At 42.0% G+C, this 15294-nt stretch overlaps 2 protein-coding genes across 12 annotated transcripts in view; one reads left to right on the plus strand and one right to left on the minus strand.

The window, feature by feature from the left end:
- Nmnat2 (nicotinamide nucleotide adenylyltransferase 2) overlaps positions 1-8460 on the minus strand; it is a 197422-nt gene extending 188962 nt beyond the window's left edge. The window contains exons 1-5 of one of the 7 annotated variants that reach the window (XM_013521523.1): positions 5811-5882; positions 5333-5454; positions 5104-5207; positions 4447-4574; positions 3102-3281 (exon numbers count right to left, since the gene is read on the minus strand). The gene's annotated coding sequence lies outside the window, so the exon portion shown is untranslated. Of the gene's footprint in view, positions 1-3101; positions 3282-4446; positions 4575-5103; positions 5208-5332; positions 5455-5810; positions 5895-6080; positions 6220-6393; positions 6949-7295 lie in introns of those variants that run through there. The other 6 variants (XM_005375034.2, XM_005375035.2, XM_005375033.2 and 3 more) reach the window with 6 other exon arrangements.
- The window catches only part of Smg7 (SMG7 nonsense mediated mRNA decay factor), a 79485-nt gene continuing 71280 nt past the window's right edge, over positions 7090-15294 (plus strand). For 3 of the 5 annotated variants that reach the window (XM_005375022.2, XM_005375028.2, XM_005375026.2), the window contains exon 1: positions 7136-7229. Coding sequence is in view for 1 of the 5 variants with exons in the window: in XM_005375025.2 (XP_005375082.1) it covers positions 7201-7229 (29 nt within the window). In the remaining 4 variants the exon portion in view is untranslated. Of the gene's footprint in view, positions 7230-15294 lie in introns of all 5 variants that reach the window. The other 2 variants (XM_005375025.2, XM_005375023.2) reach the window with 2 other exon arrangements.

Below are 15294 nucleotides of genomic sequence, written 5' to 3' on the forward strand. Positions count from 1 at the left end.
TTATTTTATTTTTTCCTCCCGTACCGGGAACCGAACTCACGACCTTGCGCTTGCCAGGCAGGTGCTTTGCCGCTGAGCTAAATCCCCAGCCCCTCTTCCTGAATTTTTAAATTTAATTTTTCTATTGTGTTTTCTGATTAGCTGATGGCCTCTCTTCTCTCTTGCTATTCTGCTCCAGCATTATCTCTTTTCTCCTACCATGTAATAAAGGGATAACTGCTCTACCAAATCCCAAATCAGAAAATATAGTGAAATAAAAATAATTGAGATGCCGAACTTATTTTTTTTTCTACACTGAAATCTGAGAGTTTGCTGTGAAATAATGATGAGTTATCTTTAATCTTTTTTGTTCTTTTTTTTTGTATTTTTCTTTGTTTTTTTGTTTTGTTTTGTTTTGGTACCTGGAATTGAACTCGGGACCTTGCGCTTGCTAAGCAGGTGCTTGTGCCGCTGAGCTATATCCCCAGCCTCATTTTTTTCTTGAGACAGAGTCTCACCATGTAGTCCAGGATGGTCTTGAACTCACTATGTAGTCCAGGCTAACCTTGAAATTGCAATCCTCTTTCTTCAGCTTCTTGAATGCTGGAATTTATAGGCATGTGCTACCATGCCCAGCTTAAGGTATCTTTAGTCTTATAAACGTATTCTTTACTCAATGCCTAGGTAATTTCATTTAATTAAACTTTCACTTTGTTAAATATTTAATCCTTCAGATTGGTTGAAGGCCCAAGAAAATTCTAACTGCTTTAAGAATTACTTCTTTTTTGTTGTTGTTTTTGTTTTTGTTTTTTGGTGTTTTTTTTTTTCCTCCGGTACCGGGAATCGAACTCACAACCTCATGCTTGCCAGGCAAGCGCTGTGCCACTGAGCTAAATCCCCAACCCCTTTTAAGAATTACTTCTAAAGAATATTCCTCAGTAAGGTGGTCATGAAGTTTAGACATTTACTTGAAAGTCATGTTTATTCCATTGATTTTTTCTTTCATTCACAGATTCAACATTTATGAAGTACCCTTTGGTCAGGCACTTTGCCAGGGGAATGATAATATACAAGTAAGCAAAATCAGCACATTATCTACCTTTACAGAATGTACACTGAACAAAGCACTGACCAGTGTCATGAAGAAGAAGGGTAAAGTGCTACAGAAACATGTAATAGTGTCCTACCTAGCTTGATACTGGGAGGTGGGGTGGCAGAGAAGGTTTGTCCAAAGAAGTTCAAGTTTAGGCTTGAAGCACAGTAGTCTGAGAGAAAAGCTATCTAGATAGAGGGAGCAATCTGGGTAATGGCTCTGAGAAGATAAGAACACTGCCCATTTTAACGCCCTAATTGAAGGTTATTATGGTGGTCTGGATGGGGTATGAGAAGTTAGAGAAGTAAGGCAGAAGCCAAAATACACAGGTCATCCTAGGGATTAGGAACTTTATCCTACAGGTAATAAGCAATGGAGACTCAGCCAGAAAAAAAACTTAAAAGCCTATTATGGCTAAAATGTGGAGTATAAGTACACATTAATTGGTTATTTAATTCATTCTAGAATGTGCTCTTATCTTAATCCAATGATATTAAGAATTTTTATAAATATGGAACAAATTTTTAGATTTCTTTTTTTTTTTCTATCTTTTTGAGACAGGGTCTCACTATGCAGTTCTGGCTGGGCTTGAACTCACTTTGTAGCCCAGGCTGGCCTCGAACTTGAAACAATCCTCCTGCCTCAGCCTCCCAAGTGCTGGGATTACAGGTGTGAGCCACCATGCCCGGCTCAGCTTTCTGATATAAAAAAGTTTTCTGGGAAAATATTCTGTGGTAGTTAAGCAAAGCAACAGTAGTTGGGTGCATACTGTTCCTATGCTTTGAAGTACTGAACCTAAATCCTAACTTTCTTTGTTTTTCATTTGAATCACATTTTAACTTGAATTGCAAATTGAGATGGTTAAGTGACAATGGCAGGGCAAGGAGGAAGTGAGGTATATGTTTGTGCCTGTGCGTGCAGATGTAGTTTTCCATAATTCTGAAGAACAGATTTGTGACATAGAATATTCGAATCGCATTCCTTGTGTCCTCGAATACTATTTACTCAATACAAGTTAGGAGAGAATAGAAAACATTAAACAATTATGCTCCTTTAGTTGGATGTTTTAAGAAGAAAGTGGCAGCTCTGGAGAATACCACACATTTAGATTTGGGATCACAGGATGACTGGTAGACCTGTGCTTGCAGTAATAACAGCATGAACCTCAGAGTTCAATAGAATATGAGCAACTTAAGTTTCTATTTTCTTTGTTAATACTCTTCCATCTTCTCTGTGAGGAGCCCTTTTTTCAGCTGCATCCATTAAATTAGCAGATGTTCAGGTACAGTGAGTTCTCAGTTTTTGTTTTTTGAGACAGGGTCTCACTATGTAGCCCAGGCTTGCTTTGAACTCATGGTGATCCTCCTGCCTCAGCTTCCCAGGTTCTGGGGTTACAGGCATGTGCCATCATGTCTGGCTGTCAGAAGTAGTTGTTTATTGAAAGTTGGGAAAAATTCTTGAGGCTTACTAAAGTTTCCCTTAGCAAATACAGGAAAATGGAAAAGAGAGAGGGAACGAAGAGGAGAGGAATGAACACTCCACCATTCCCAAGCTGTCATCCTATTGCTCACAGAGCTGGAAGTTTTTTCCCTTGGATCTTGGACTGCAGTGCTTCCCACTTTTCAGGCTGGCTCCCACTAGGAACAAATGAATACTTGATAAATTCTCTAGGAGAGGGCGCTAACGCTTGATGTAAGAAATCTTGAGCAACACAGACCTGAGTTTAAATGTCAATTTGTATCTGACTCACTATTTGAAGAGAATGAATCACTCACTAGATTGAATCACCTAGCTCTACAGTGTAGGGTGTGGCACTAAAGAACACCAGCCAGCTTTACATACATTGTATATTTGCGTATGCAGTTGATAATCATTTCACCAAAATAGAAACACATCTATTAAGTGTCTAATTGTGCACATGATTTGGAAACATTCAGAATATGTAGGCTAAATATTAAAATAAATGCATGCTTGTTAAGGTTTCATGAAACAGGTGAGATCTATTATTAAAAAAAGAGAGGAGGCTTACCATGCATTAATTACCAGGTTACCAGGCTCTTGCCCTATGCGGTAGGAATGTTAATAGTAGTTTCTCATCAAGTTCTTGGCTAGGCATGATGGAACAAGTTTGCATTTCTAGTATCGTGGGAAGTCAAGGCAAGAAGATCACAAGTTCAAGCCCAGCGTGGGCAACTTAGCAAGACCTTGTCTGAAAAAATAAAATAAAATTTTAAAAGCCACCTTCATCTTCTTGAGCAGAAATATGGTTATATGAGTCTGTTTGGTTATGGTAAAGGGTTTTTGAAAAGTTTGAACTCTCTAGAAGCGGACTCACAATGTCTTCCTGTTGTGTTCTTTTCTGTAATCAAAGTCACAGATAAAAAATCTATCTTCTAGCACTGACTGACAATAGACTTGAATGTGTGCTCTATATGTGCTATAGATAAAGACTAGAGTATTTTTTAAAATAATTTTAAAATTAGGTGTGGTGGTGCATACTTGCAATCCCAGCATATGGGAGGCTGAGTCAGGAGGATTGCCACAAGTTCAAGGCCAGCTTGAGCTACATAGTGAGTTTAAGGCCAGACTGATCTACATAGCAAGACCTTGTCTCAAAAAAATTTTTTAAATTTAAATAAATTTTTAAAATAATTTTATGCTGCAGTAGTTCTAAATACACCTATTTTAATTAGCTATAAAAGAGGAATGGGGCAGAAAGATAATGAACATTTATCAGGTGCCAGTATTGAGCATCAGGCACTCATGAAGTCATATACATTACTATTAAAGTTCACAGGACCTTGTAATAAGCGATATCATCAGCCAGTTGATACTGTTATACTGAGATGGGAGAGGTAGGATGAACACATGGGTTTGTTAGCTTATGAACTGACCATGAAATCACTTAAGTCAAAAAGGCAAACCAAAAAACTCCAAATAAGTTTGGATTCATGCAAATGAGGCAGATTCTTTTTAGTTTAGATGCAACTTATATCTGCAGGAGTAAAACTTAGTAAAATCTACTACAGAAAGATGTTTGTATCCCACAAGTTTGTTGATTTTTCAGTTTATTGTGGATGATGATGAAGCCTGATGATTGGAACAGCGGAAGGAGGTTCGACAGGATATTTTGCATTAATAATATGTAAATTCCAGGCAATAATTTTCCTGACTCCTATTGTTTTCTGCAAATTATTTATAAGATCAATATTAATGATTTTTTAGTCTGTAAGATAAAAATGTTATCATTGTTCTATCTAGTTGGTAGGGATACTGTGAAGCTATTAAAGAATCATAAACTATTTAGGAAGACTGCTATAAAATAAAAAGTTTATTATTTATGACCCCATCTGTGTTCTTCTGGTTGTTCATACCTCATTTACTGCCTCATCATTTTGCATCCTAATAATTTCTCCTACTCTATTGTCTCTACGGAAGGAGAGTTCTTCCAAGACAGGGTCTCAGTCTGTCACTATGGTATCCATGGTATCTTGGATAGTACCTGAAACATAGTAAGCATTCAGTCAGTATTTATTAAATAAACCATAATTAACGGATTCACCTTTCCTATCCCTTTTTACAACATGAGAAAACGGTAATATTTTCATAGAATCAGTAGTGTATGAGACTTGCTCATATAGTGTTTACGAAAAATACGTGCCCCAGTATAAAAGGTCACTATGATCACTAGTAACGCAATAATTATTTTCTACAACATAAAATAATGGGTAATATCTTTTTAAAATACAATAAATTTAGGAAAAGAAATGTAGGGTTTTTGAGGGTAATGTATAGCAGCAATCTCTCTCCTTGGGCTTTCAGAGTTGAAGAAAAAGCAAGATGATACAGCAGAGATGAGAACAATCACTAGGTGGCTCTCTTTCCTGTGAGGGGGCGGCGCGTCCCTCGTTGCCAGGCGGGGCGACTGGGGGCACAGTACTGCCGCAATCACCGCGCGTCATAGCGCATCATACTAGGTGCTAGCTTGCAGCAGGATGGGACAGCTTACTTTCTATTTCGTTAATAATCACCTGTCCTTGGCATTTATTTCAGAGCAGATCGTACATAATGCTCCAAATAAACACAGGTCCACTCTTAATAGGTGCGGTCTCTGAAAAGAATCTTCAAAGCACTTCTTCAGTTAACATGGAAAGACAGCAGGAATCAGGTGCCCAGACCAAAATAGACTAATCGAGAATTTTTTTTTTAGTTATCACTGAGGGCTGAATTCCTGAAGGATCTTATTATGCCTTTACTCACCCTAACATCAAACTCGTAGAACGTCAAATAATTCCTTCAAGCCACTAAAGTGACTCCTCCAGCAATTTTTCATATACCCTGTCATCGATCCCGTTCTTTACTCCTGCGTTTCACTCCCAAACCTGACACAAAATGCACATAACAGACATTCAAAAATATTTTTCTATTAAGAATGGAAAATTCTTTTCCTAGCCCTTCACCGGACTTTCGTCTCAACATGTGTGGGTTCTCCTTGATATTATTTTATTCAGTGTTTTTCTCCTTGACTCCAAAAATGGTGACAAGTTCTGAAACACTGCAGCTTCATCAGAGAGAAAGAAGGTTGTGGAGGGAAGTATTTGGAGATCTGCCTCTAATAAGCACGGTCTCCACTGGGGTGGGGTGAGGTGGGGTGTCTCTGCAAGCCCCTCCTATCGTCCCGGATTCTGAGTGCTTGAAAACCACTTGTGAGCCATCTAGGAGGTGTCTCCAGCCTCACCTATCCGGGCAGGCTCCCGGAAGCTCAGTCGCGGAGGGTGTGTGTGTGGGGGGTGCAGTGGGGGGATTTCGGGATGGGGTCGACTCGCCAGGGAAAATTGGATGTCCTTGGCGGGAGGGCTATCAGCTGTCGTGCGCCGCTCTCCTCCCTCAGGGACCCCGTCCTGTTGGGATCCCGCCTCCCAGAGCCCGAGGCAGTTGTGGGGAAACCCCTCACCCAGCCTCGAAGCCCGGCCCGCGCCTCGCCCGCGCCCTCCCCGCTCCAGCCCACCTCCAGCCAGCCTTCAGCCCTGCATCTTCTTCTAAGCCCGGCCCTCTCCACACCTGGCTCTGAACGGAAACTACGGAGGTGGTTCCTGCCCGCGGGCGGGTGGAAATGCCCACGGTGAATGCCTCGGGGTCTCCCCCAACTTGCTGCGGGAAGCGGGGGGAGGAAGAAATGGATTTCACTGCCCGGGAGAACCACGATTCCCAACATAGGGGAGGTCCTGAGTTGGATGGGAAGCTAAGGGGGAATCCAGGGAAATCCATTAGACAAGCGGAGGGTCACCCAGTCCACACATCGGTTACTATGACAATACAACCGCAGCTCCAGTTGCCATGGCAGCTACATATCCAATCCGATTGGTTTCCTTTCTCTTCCTCCCGGGCTCCACCCTATCCCCTCCAAAAGTCTCCCAGCGTGCATGGGGAGGGCACCGGTCGAGAGCGTGGCCTTCGCGTCACTCTTCAGTGGGCGAGGGAAGACTAGAATCGAGGGACAGGCGGGTGGAACTATAGAAGGAAGGGGCGGTGTTTCCGGTGGGGAAGAGTGGGGAAGTGGAAGGCGGAAGAGAAAAAGCGGGTGGGAGGGTAAAGACGGGGGAAGGCTTTAAGTGTAACTCCCAGTTGATTTGGGCTCGATGTTCCTGGTGAGGCTGGGGTTATCCCCTCACACGGGAGGAGAGGGGTGGATCGGAAGGAGGCCGCCAAGCGCCACCACAAGGGCTCTCAGCAGCCGCCAACGCGCCACACGCCCAGTTGATTCGAAGAGGGACCTATTCCAAGACACGGAAATCACCCTGAGGGACCGGCGCTCTTGAGATCTCGCGAGAAGGACCTCTCCCACTTCCTCTGATTCTCCCTCCCCTTTCCACCGCCCCTCCCTTCTCCCTCCTCCCCGATCCCGGGTCGGAGTGTCCCTGCGCCCTGAGAGCCAGCAGCAGCTAGAGCAGCTTTCCTCGCTCCCTCCCCCTCGCCTCACTCACCTCCCCCCCCCCCCCCCCGCCGAGCGAGGAGGAGCCGGAGGAGAGGAAGATGGCGGCGGCCGCCAGCACCCGCGGTGCCGCGGGGCCGCTCCGAGGAGCCTAAGAGACCCACGGAGGCTTCGCGGGAAGACGCGGCGGCGGAGGATGAGCCTGCAGAGCGCGCAGTACCTCCGGTGAGTGCTGAGGCCGGCCTAGGGCATGGAGGAAACGGGCGAAGGGCTGGGGCTTGGAGCACAGACCTAGAGGTGCTGTGTCCGGAGCGGTGGGGGAGTTGCTGTGTCCTCTCCTTCGTGGGCAGGAAGGCAGAGGGGCTGCGAGGGGATCGGCGGGGCAGGGTGGTCACGCACTCGCCTGCATGGGTGCCTAGCACCCGCCGGCTCGGCTGAGCTCCCCGGCAGCCGGCAGGTCCCGCTGCGAGCCCGGAGGTTGGGAAGCGTGAGAATGCGAGTGTGCGCGCCGGCACTCTCCGGCTGCCCTGCGAGAGGTGGGAAGAGGCGCCCGGGGAGGCGGCGGCCACCCAGAGTGGAGGTGGGTGTGGAGGAGTCTGATCGGCGGCGGGGGAAACGTGGTGTGGGGTGGCATTGGCTGGAACGATGAGGGAGAGGACTGTGTGGAAGTCGGCACACCTGGTGGGGGGCCCCTGAGGGCAGACCGGAGGTGAGTAGACCGCTGGAAGCGGGAGCTTGTTCTTCATTCGCAGGTTGGGAGTACTGAGAAATAATGTCCTCTGTGGTTAGTTGGCAGAGTGGGGGAAGCATGAAGAAGGGAATGGATGGGGAAGTGAGGAAAGAGGGAGGTACTATGAACAAGGTTGTGTTCTCGAGGAAAAAAACTGGGCTAAAAACAGTGGTTGGGAGATACCATTCTTAAAATCGTGTTCATTAGGAGTGGTGTAAGGAACTTGGATGTCGGAGGTAGACTGACGCATGGGTACAGTGTGTGTGCCTATGAGACGTGTGTCTGGGGTGGGGGGAGGACAGCGATTGGTGCACATTTCAGAAAGAAGATCCAGATACTTTGGGACTTGGTACCTGACAGAACATATTGAATGGAAAGACACCAGCTATTGTGCAGCTAGAAAGGTTCCATGAAGCCTGAATAAGAGCGTGGAGGTAGAGCTGGAGAGTATCAAAAATCTTGGTGGCAGAGAAAAGGCTGTTGAAGCTTGAGATTAATTGGGGAATTGCTTCGTAGAAAAGAAGAACGAGAAGATTTAAAGCTGTTTCTTTTCATCCTTCAGAAGCAGAGCTAAGAAAGGCAAGCCTTATGGGAAGATGTTTTTTTGAAGGTGGTTTCATACCATGCAGAGGAGGGAATTGGATAGAACAGAAGTCTAAACTGAGCAGAAAGGTCACGTTTAGTGAAGTGAGAGTATTGATGTGAGTGGATCTCTACCGTAAGAAAAGGGATGTAGTTACGTGATACACACCGTGGCTGTTGTACTTTCAAAAGTATCAGTAGTTTTGTTATACAGAGCATAGAGAGGTTGGGAAGAGATCTTTAAACTATGCTTGAACGTCTCAGTGCAACATACCACAAACGCTCAATGACCATGGTAAAGTTGGAATTGAAGTGATACCTGTGTATTGAAGCCTACTTTTCTCCTGTATTATTTCTTTATTGCTTAATGTATCTGATAAAACTTGGAAAGTACAACAATGGCAGAGATTCATGATAGATGCTGTAGGGGATATGAAAACCATCAAGGCAGTCCTTAATCTTAAGGAAATTGCTGTTTAGTTTTTATTAGGCAAGTAAATTAATAACAGTATAGAGTACAATATGGTAAATACCATAAAAGATAGCAAGTGGTATGAGTCCAAAGGCATGAAATTATTTTACAATTGGGAAGAATCACGAAAGGCATCCTTTGCTCTTTCGTATGCTCATGATTCATTACTTGTTTGGTTGATCACCTGTACAGGAGTCATTGTGCCAACTAAGAATAGAAGAACTCCACCTTCCTCTCACAGAGCTTACAATTTGTTAAGCTTTAAAGAGAACATAGTACTTCAAATGAACTTTAAGAATGAACAATATTCTGACAGAAGTGGATTAAGGAGAGATTGCACTTGGAAGGAAACAGAATAGGTGTGGATAGGGAAGTTGGAGAGGGGTTCAGTTAGACAAGAATGTAGGGTAATACAGCTGGAAAAGCTCAGATAGAATTGTATCAGGTGTGATTCTTTCAACAGACTAAGAAAGTTATGTGAAGAAGTTAAAATTGTTGAGGATCTCATAGCTGGCATGTATAAATTGTTTAAATGTAGATGCTTCTAGCTTTAAGTTAGTGCTGCTATTTGCTACATGGCTCTGCTGAGGATACATGGGTTAAGAAAAGGGTGAACATGGAAAGAGTTTCTCTAGTAGAAGGACATAGTCAAGGAGCATGAACATATGCTTGTCAGGTAGTCACAAGTGTTAGGAAGTGAAATTAAGTAAAATAAGGATGTACTGTTTATAGAGACATGATATAAAGGGAAAGTTTATTTGATAAGGTGACCGTATTTAAGATGGTCCTGAATATATGATCCACAGTTGTAGCTGTGTATCAGGAAATTTACTATTTGTGTGATAAAGTAGTGGATACTTAGGGCTAGAAATAAGATCTTTGCAGTAGGAATAGAAAAACGTGATAGGTTGGAAAAGTGGTAGTACTTTTAATAGAATATCAGTGGGCTTCTGTGTTAATATATTCCACATCATAAGTCAGTATGGTGAGGACGATTTATCCTTAGGTTATGGAATCAGTGGTAGCTAGCATCTTGGATGAATTTAGATTTTTTAAGAGCGAAAAGAAGAAGAATGAACACAATTTTAAAATAACTTGCCTATTTCCAGCTGAAATTGAATAACCAAAAAGGGGGCCACAGAGGGCCTGGAGTTAACTTAAGGTTCCTGGGAGACAGTGTTGTCTCAGTCTTGTGCCTCTGTTATAAGTAAATAAAACAAGTCTTAGGGATGAGAAGAGTCTGGAACCGAGGGGTACAAGTAGGGGTGGGTTGGGGAGTTGGGGAAGAGTCAAAAAAAAGTCTTGCACCAGCCTCATTTTCCCTTCTTTTCCTCTGGATAATCACTGCATTAAAAGGCTGCTCTGGGGAGACTGGAGAATGTCTTAAGGAAACATTATGTTCATTATAAAATAGAATTTGGTTTTTATAAAAGTCAGGAAAGCTGCAGGGTTTGCTAGATGAGTGTTGTGGAAGTATAGCAGTTACTTGTGTCCTTGACTTGAGTTCTGTGGCCTACCTTTTTCAGTTTGGAGGGCCATGGCTGGGCATAGCTGTAAGTCTTCCCCCATGTAGGTTGTGTAGATGAAACTTAGTTTTCTCTTAGCTGAGTTTTAATTTCTTAAAATAAATGAGCAAGGGTGGCTGGCATTGACTGTGAAGTGGTGGCAAACCAGGGAGCAAGATGGCAGTTTCAGGAGCATGAGAAATGAGGATGTGAAGTAAGAAGCCTCAGTGAGACTAAGAAAGAGTGGAAATTCAAAGGACAGAATTAGTGTCAAGTTGTAGAAAAGAGCAGAGGTAAAAGGAAGAAAACCTCTATCAGAAAGAGATGATGTTCTGAAGAAGAAAAGAGAATGAGCTTTTGTTGTTAGAAGGGAATGTCACAGAAATAAGGAAATTAACATATCAAAGAGGCAAAAGCAGGGGTTCCAGACAGAGATGTCATCAAAGTTGTTTCCCAAGATGAGAAAGTAGAATAATCATAGCCATAGGGAATACCATTCAAACAAGTGAAACCCTGTTGTGAAAGGTGGCACAGGTGCCACTCACCAACATCTGCTGCCGTTGTGGGAGGCAGTGTTCCTATCTACACTTTCCCCAGTTCTCTTTCTTTCTTTCCTTCACTGTTCTTTTTTGTTTTTAATTTCTTTGGTGTTAGGTACCTTCACAGGAAAGATTCAGAAATTGTTGGGATTGTTTTCTCTGATAAGTCTGTGATGAAGAGGCACCTTTCCAGTGATGTACTTCTTTGTCAGAAACTTTGTTACTAGAGGTAGAAATAATGTAACAGCCACAGAGTTTTCGGAGACTGTAGAAAAATGGTTGTCAAATAAGAATGAAAATATCCAGTATACTGTATTTTAGGATAAAATGTGTCACTGTAAATTTTAGGGTGAGGCTGGATAAAGTAGCAGACAAAACCTTGTTACAGAGCCTTGTTAGAGCTGGGGATTTAACAGTGCCTGCCTGGCAAGCGCAAGGTGGATTCCCAGTACCGGAAAACAAACAAACAAACAAATAAACAAAGCCTTGTTAATAGCCTGAGGAGGGGAACACTGAGGATAGTGAAAGCCTTGGGAAGAATATATAACTAAACAGGGTTAGATATAGGTTCTAAAAAAGTTAAATGATGCCTGGCCTGATACTCACTGTCTTCTGAACCTTGGAAAAGTCCTGTATCACACCCTACTTTTAATCCATGTGATCCACAAAGTCATCTTTTTCCCTTGCTCCATCCCCCTTTCCCCATTGTGCATTTCCTTTATAGAATGCAGAGTAGCTTTGGTTCTAGAAAATCTGTCAAACATGGCTGATATACCATATATGGTAAAATTATTTGAAATAAATTACTGTCTCTTGAGGCTTATGTCTTTGTTATAATGATTATAATAGTGCATTACCTACTTGGATATTGACTGGCTAAATTATTTTAGTAGTTAATTTCTGCTTCCTTTGTGGTTTCAGTTGGATTCAAAGTGCATACTTCCTGTTGTAGCTTGTGTTTCACTTCTTTGCTAAAAAACAGCTCTGTTATCTCTGATAGCAACTGCTGAGGTGTTTGTTGTTGTTTTTAATGGATTTATTATTATAGTAAGATCTGGAGCCACCAGTATAGCAAGTTTATCATGAGGCAGTGTTAGGGTGGAGAGGGGTGCAGACTTTCAAAGGGCTAGTTCATTTTATAGTGGAGTAAAACTGTTTGTAGTCTTCAACTACACCTCTAAGCCTAGCTAGACTTTCAGGTTTTTGTTGTTAGTGGCATGAATGGAGTGCCTGAAAGTTTAGAAGGCTTAGTTTAACCAATTATCTTGTTCAAAGAATAAATTATTAAACAGATGTCTCCCACATAGTGGCTTGTTCATCTGTATGCAGGTATGCTGGCGGATAGTTCTCCATATTGCCATTTAAGTTTCACGGTCAATCTATATTTGAAATTACTCACCATATTGATATGAACAGACTTATCAGAGGTCGGGAAGATTGTAACTAAGAAGGGCTAATCACCAGTTACAGGAAAATACAGTGAGTTTTGGCAGACTTGTCACATGGTAAGTGAGAACTTGTAACCAACTCCCTTCTTGTTAGCATGTAATTGGAACTGCTTTAAAAAGTTGTTTTCATTTTCCCTTAGACCAATTTTAGTAAGAAGAGATGACTGTACTAATTATTTAAGAAGACTTTTAAAGAGTCTACATATTGTCACAACTTTGGATTTTTTCTTCTCTGCTTTATTTAGAACAGGGTTTCTCAACCTTGGCACCTTCCTGACATTTTGGGCCAGATAATTCTTCGATGGGGACAGGTGCTCACCTGTGCATTGTAGGGTGTTAGCAGCATCCCTGATCTGTGCCCATTAGATGCCAATAGCATTCTCCCCCATCTGTGACAACAACAATAAGAAAATGTCCACACACTGCCAGGTGTTCCCTAGAGTTGTAAAATTATCCTCAACTGAGAAACACTAATTTAGAAACTATGTATAGGAAAACTATATCATATATGCATGTGGTCAGCTTTCCATTACTGTAACATATCTGAGGTAATCCACTTATAAAGACAGAAGGTTTGTTTTGGCTTTATAGTTTTAGAGGTTTCAGTTCATGGTCAGTTGGCCTGTTGATTTGGGCCTGTGGTGAGGCAGTACCACATGGAGCAGAATGAGTTGCTGGCCTTGTGGAGCTGGGAAACAGAGAGAACAAAAGACCTGTGTCCTGCAGTCTCCTTAAGGGCTTGATCCCATGAAAGAGCTCCCAGGAGGCCCCATTCTTAAAGATTTCACAACCTCTGAATAGTACCACTAAGTCCCAACCCCTTAACACATGGACCTTTGGGAGACATTCTAGAACTAAACTATAATATACAGTATAGGGGCTGGGGATTTAGCTCAGCGGCACAGCACCTGCCTGGCAAGTGCAAGGTTGTGAGTTCGGTTCCTGGTATGGGGGGGGGGGAGTGTGAATTATACAGTATATATAAGTTCATTTTCTTGTTTCCTCCTCCAAGCAACAGATTACTTTTTCAGCTTTTCTTACCAGATTTCTCTTAAGTAATAGTGGAGTAGTTACTGTGTCTATACTTCATTTTTTAAATCCTGGGTTTTATTTTATTGAATTTAAATTATTGAATACTTATTGTGGGTAGAGCACAATTCCAGGGGCTTTGCCTCTGACAAATTGAAAAAATACTGAAGAAAGACATTTACATACCTCTAATAGCTGGTAGTCTGGTAAGTGCTGTGCTAGAGAAACAAAGATACACTCATAGGGAAGACATTTATTTATTCCAGCAAGGTAGAGGTGAGGTGAGGAGGACATTATTGAAGAGGTGAGATTTGATCTGGGTATTGAAAGACATATGGGAGTTTTAAAAGTCCAATCGACATTTCAGACAAGAGGAAATATCTATCAACTCTTCTATTACAAATAACTTTTTAAAAATGTCATTCACTCGTTTAATGCATGACATGAGTATTGTGGCTACAGCACTGAAAGTTTTTCTTAGATAAGGTAGACTTATGGATAGAGAAGTGGAGATATAGAGGTTGTAGTTGTGAAGATTTGATGGTTGTTAAAGGCCTCAAAAAAGAAAAGTGGTTTGGTCTGGTAGGTTTCCACAGAATCCTTTCCTTTACCTGTGCTGTGGGCTGTGTGCCATTCTTCTAGGACCTGTTTCAGTTGTGTTGCTCTTTCAGTCTTTTAAATTATTCCCTTTACTACTGGTCTTACCTTCTGTGGACCAGTCTCCATTTTCCATAGAAGCTCTCTCCCATTCTGATTTTACCCTTAAATTCTATCATCCTTGCGTTTTTTTTCTTGAGCATTTCAACTTTGCCCTATAACATATTTTTCCTTTTGTTGTGATCCAGTTGTTTTTCCTTAGTACTTTATAGAAATTGATACTTCCAAAGTTGCCAAAGACCTCATAATGGTCAAATTAATCTACTGATTATTTTTCTCTCTCATATTCACTTTTGTTTTCCTTTCTGTCTGTTGGTCCTTCTTTCACATCCATTTATCTTAAAGCATTCATATTGGGCCAAAGTATATCCCAGGTCCCTGGGGATAAAAGGAAAATGTGCCCACAAGTAGTTAACTAAGCTCACAAATACTCAATTATTGTGTGGTTCATGCTAAGTATATATATGCAGAGGCCCTATGGGAAATTCTTGAGCTGTGTTGCTAAAAGCAACAGATCCTGATTACCTGGCCTACTTAGTTTTCCTGGCCTACCTCACTCTATTAGCTCCAAAAAGAAAGGCAGGCCCCATTCCTGTTCTCTCAGCATTTCTTTTCGTCCGATAACACATCTGTTCACAGAATTTTTGCTGTCACTGCATCATCATTTAAGATCTGTCAAGTAACTACTTAGGATAAATCATTGTGCTAGGTCCCAGTAGACAAAATGATCTAAGATACCATCTCTGCCATTCAGAGAGTTACAAACTATTTAATAAAACAGTCATAAACCTAAAATATTACATAAAGTGCAGTTGACTATAATGCCTCAAGAGCATAGTCTCTGGGGTGGAACCGCCTGGATGTAAATCATAGTCCTACCACTTACTACCTGTGTGTTTGTGGCAAGTGACTTCGACTTTCTGTACTTCATTTTCCCCATCCATATGGTAAGAATAAGGACAGTACCTATCTCACAGGTATAAAAATCAAGTGAGTTAATGTGTGAAGTGCTTAGGATGGTTCTGGAACATACTAAATACTGTGTATAGCACCTGAAAATTAGCCTCGCACTGACTGATCTGATCATTTTGAACCACAGCCTTCTGGGCATTTCTCATTTTAGAAGTCTTACTATCATTTAAACTCAACGCTCTTAAAAGTAAACTCTTTTATCTTCCCTCTTCTCCCCATTCTCTTCCCCATGTTTTCTTATTTTCCTCATTGAAAAGGTGTTTCCAGCCTTACTGTCCCCTCCCCAGTTTAAAATCTTTGCTGCACCATTTTGGAGATATTGCTTTCCTGTTCTCTTTTTTCTCACCAGTGCTGTC

Source organism: Chinchilla lanigera, unplaced genomic scaffold (genome assembly GCF_000276665.1).
Source record: "Chinchilla lanigera isolate Chin_1 unplaced genomic scaffold, ChiLan1.0 scaffold00005, whole genome shotgun sequence".
NCBI lineage: Eukaryota > Metazoa > Chordata > Mammalia > Rodentia > Chinchillidae > Chinchilla > Chinchilla lanigera.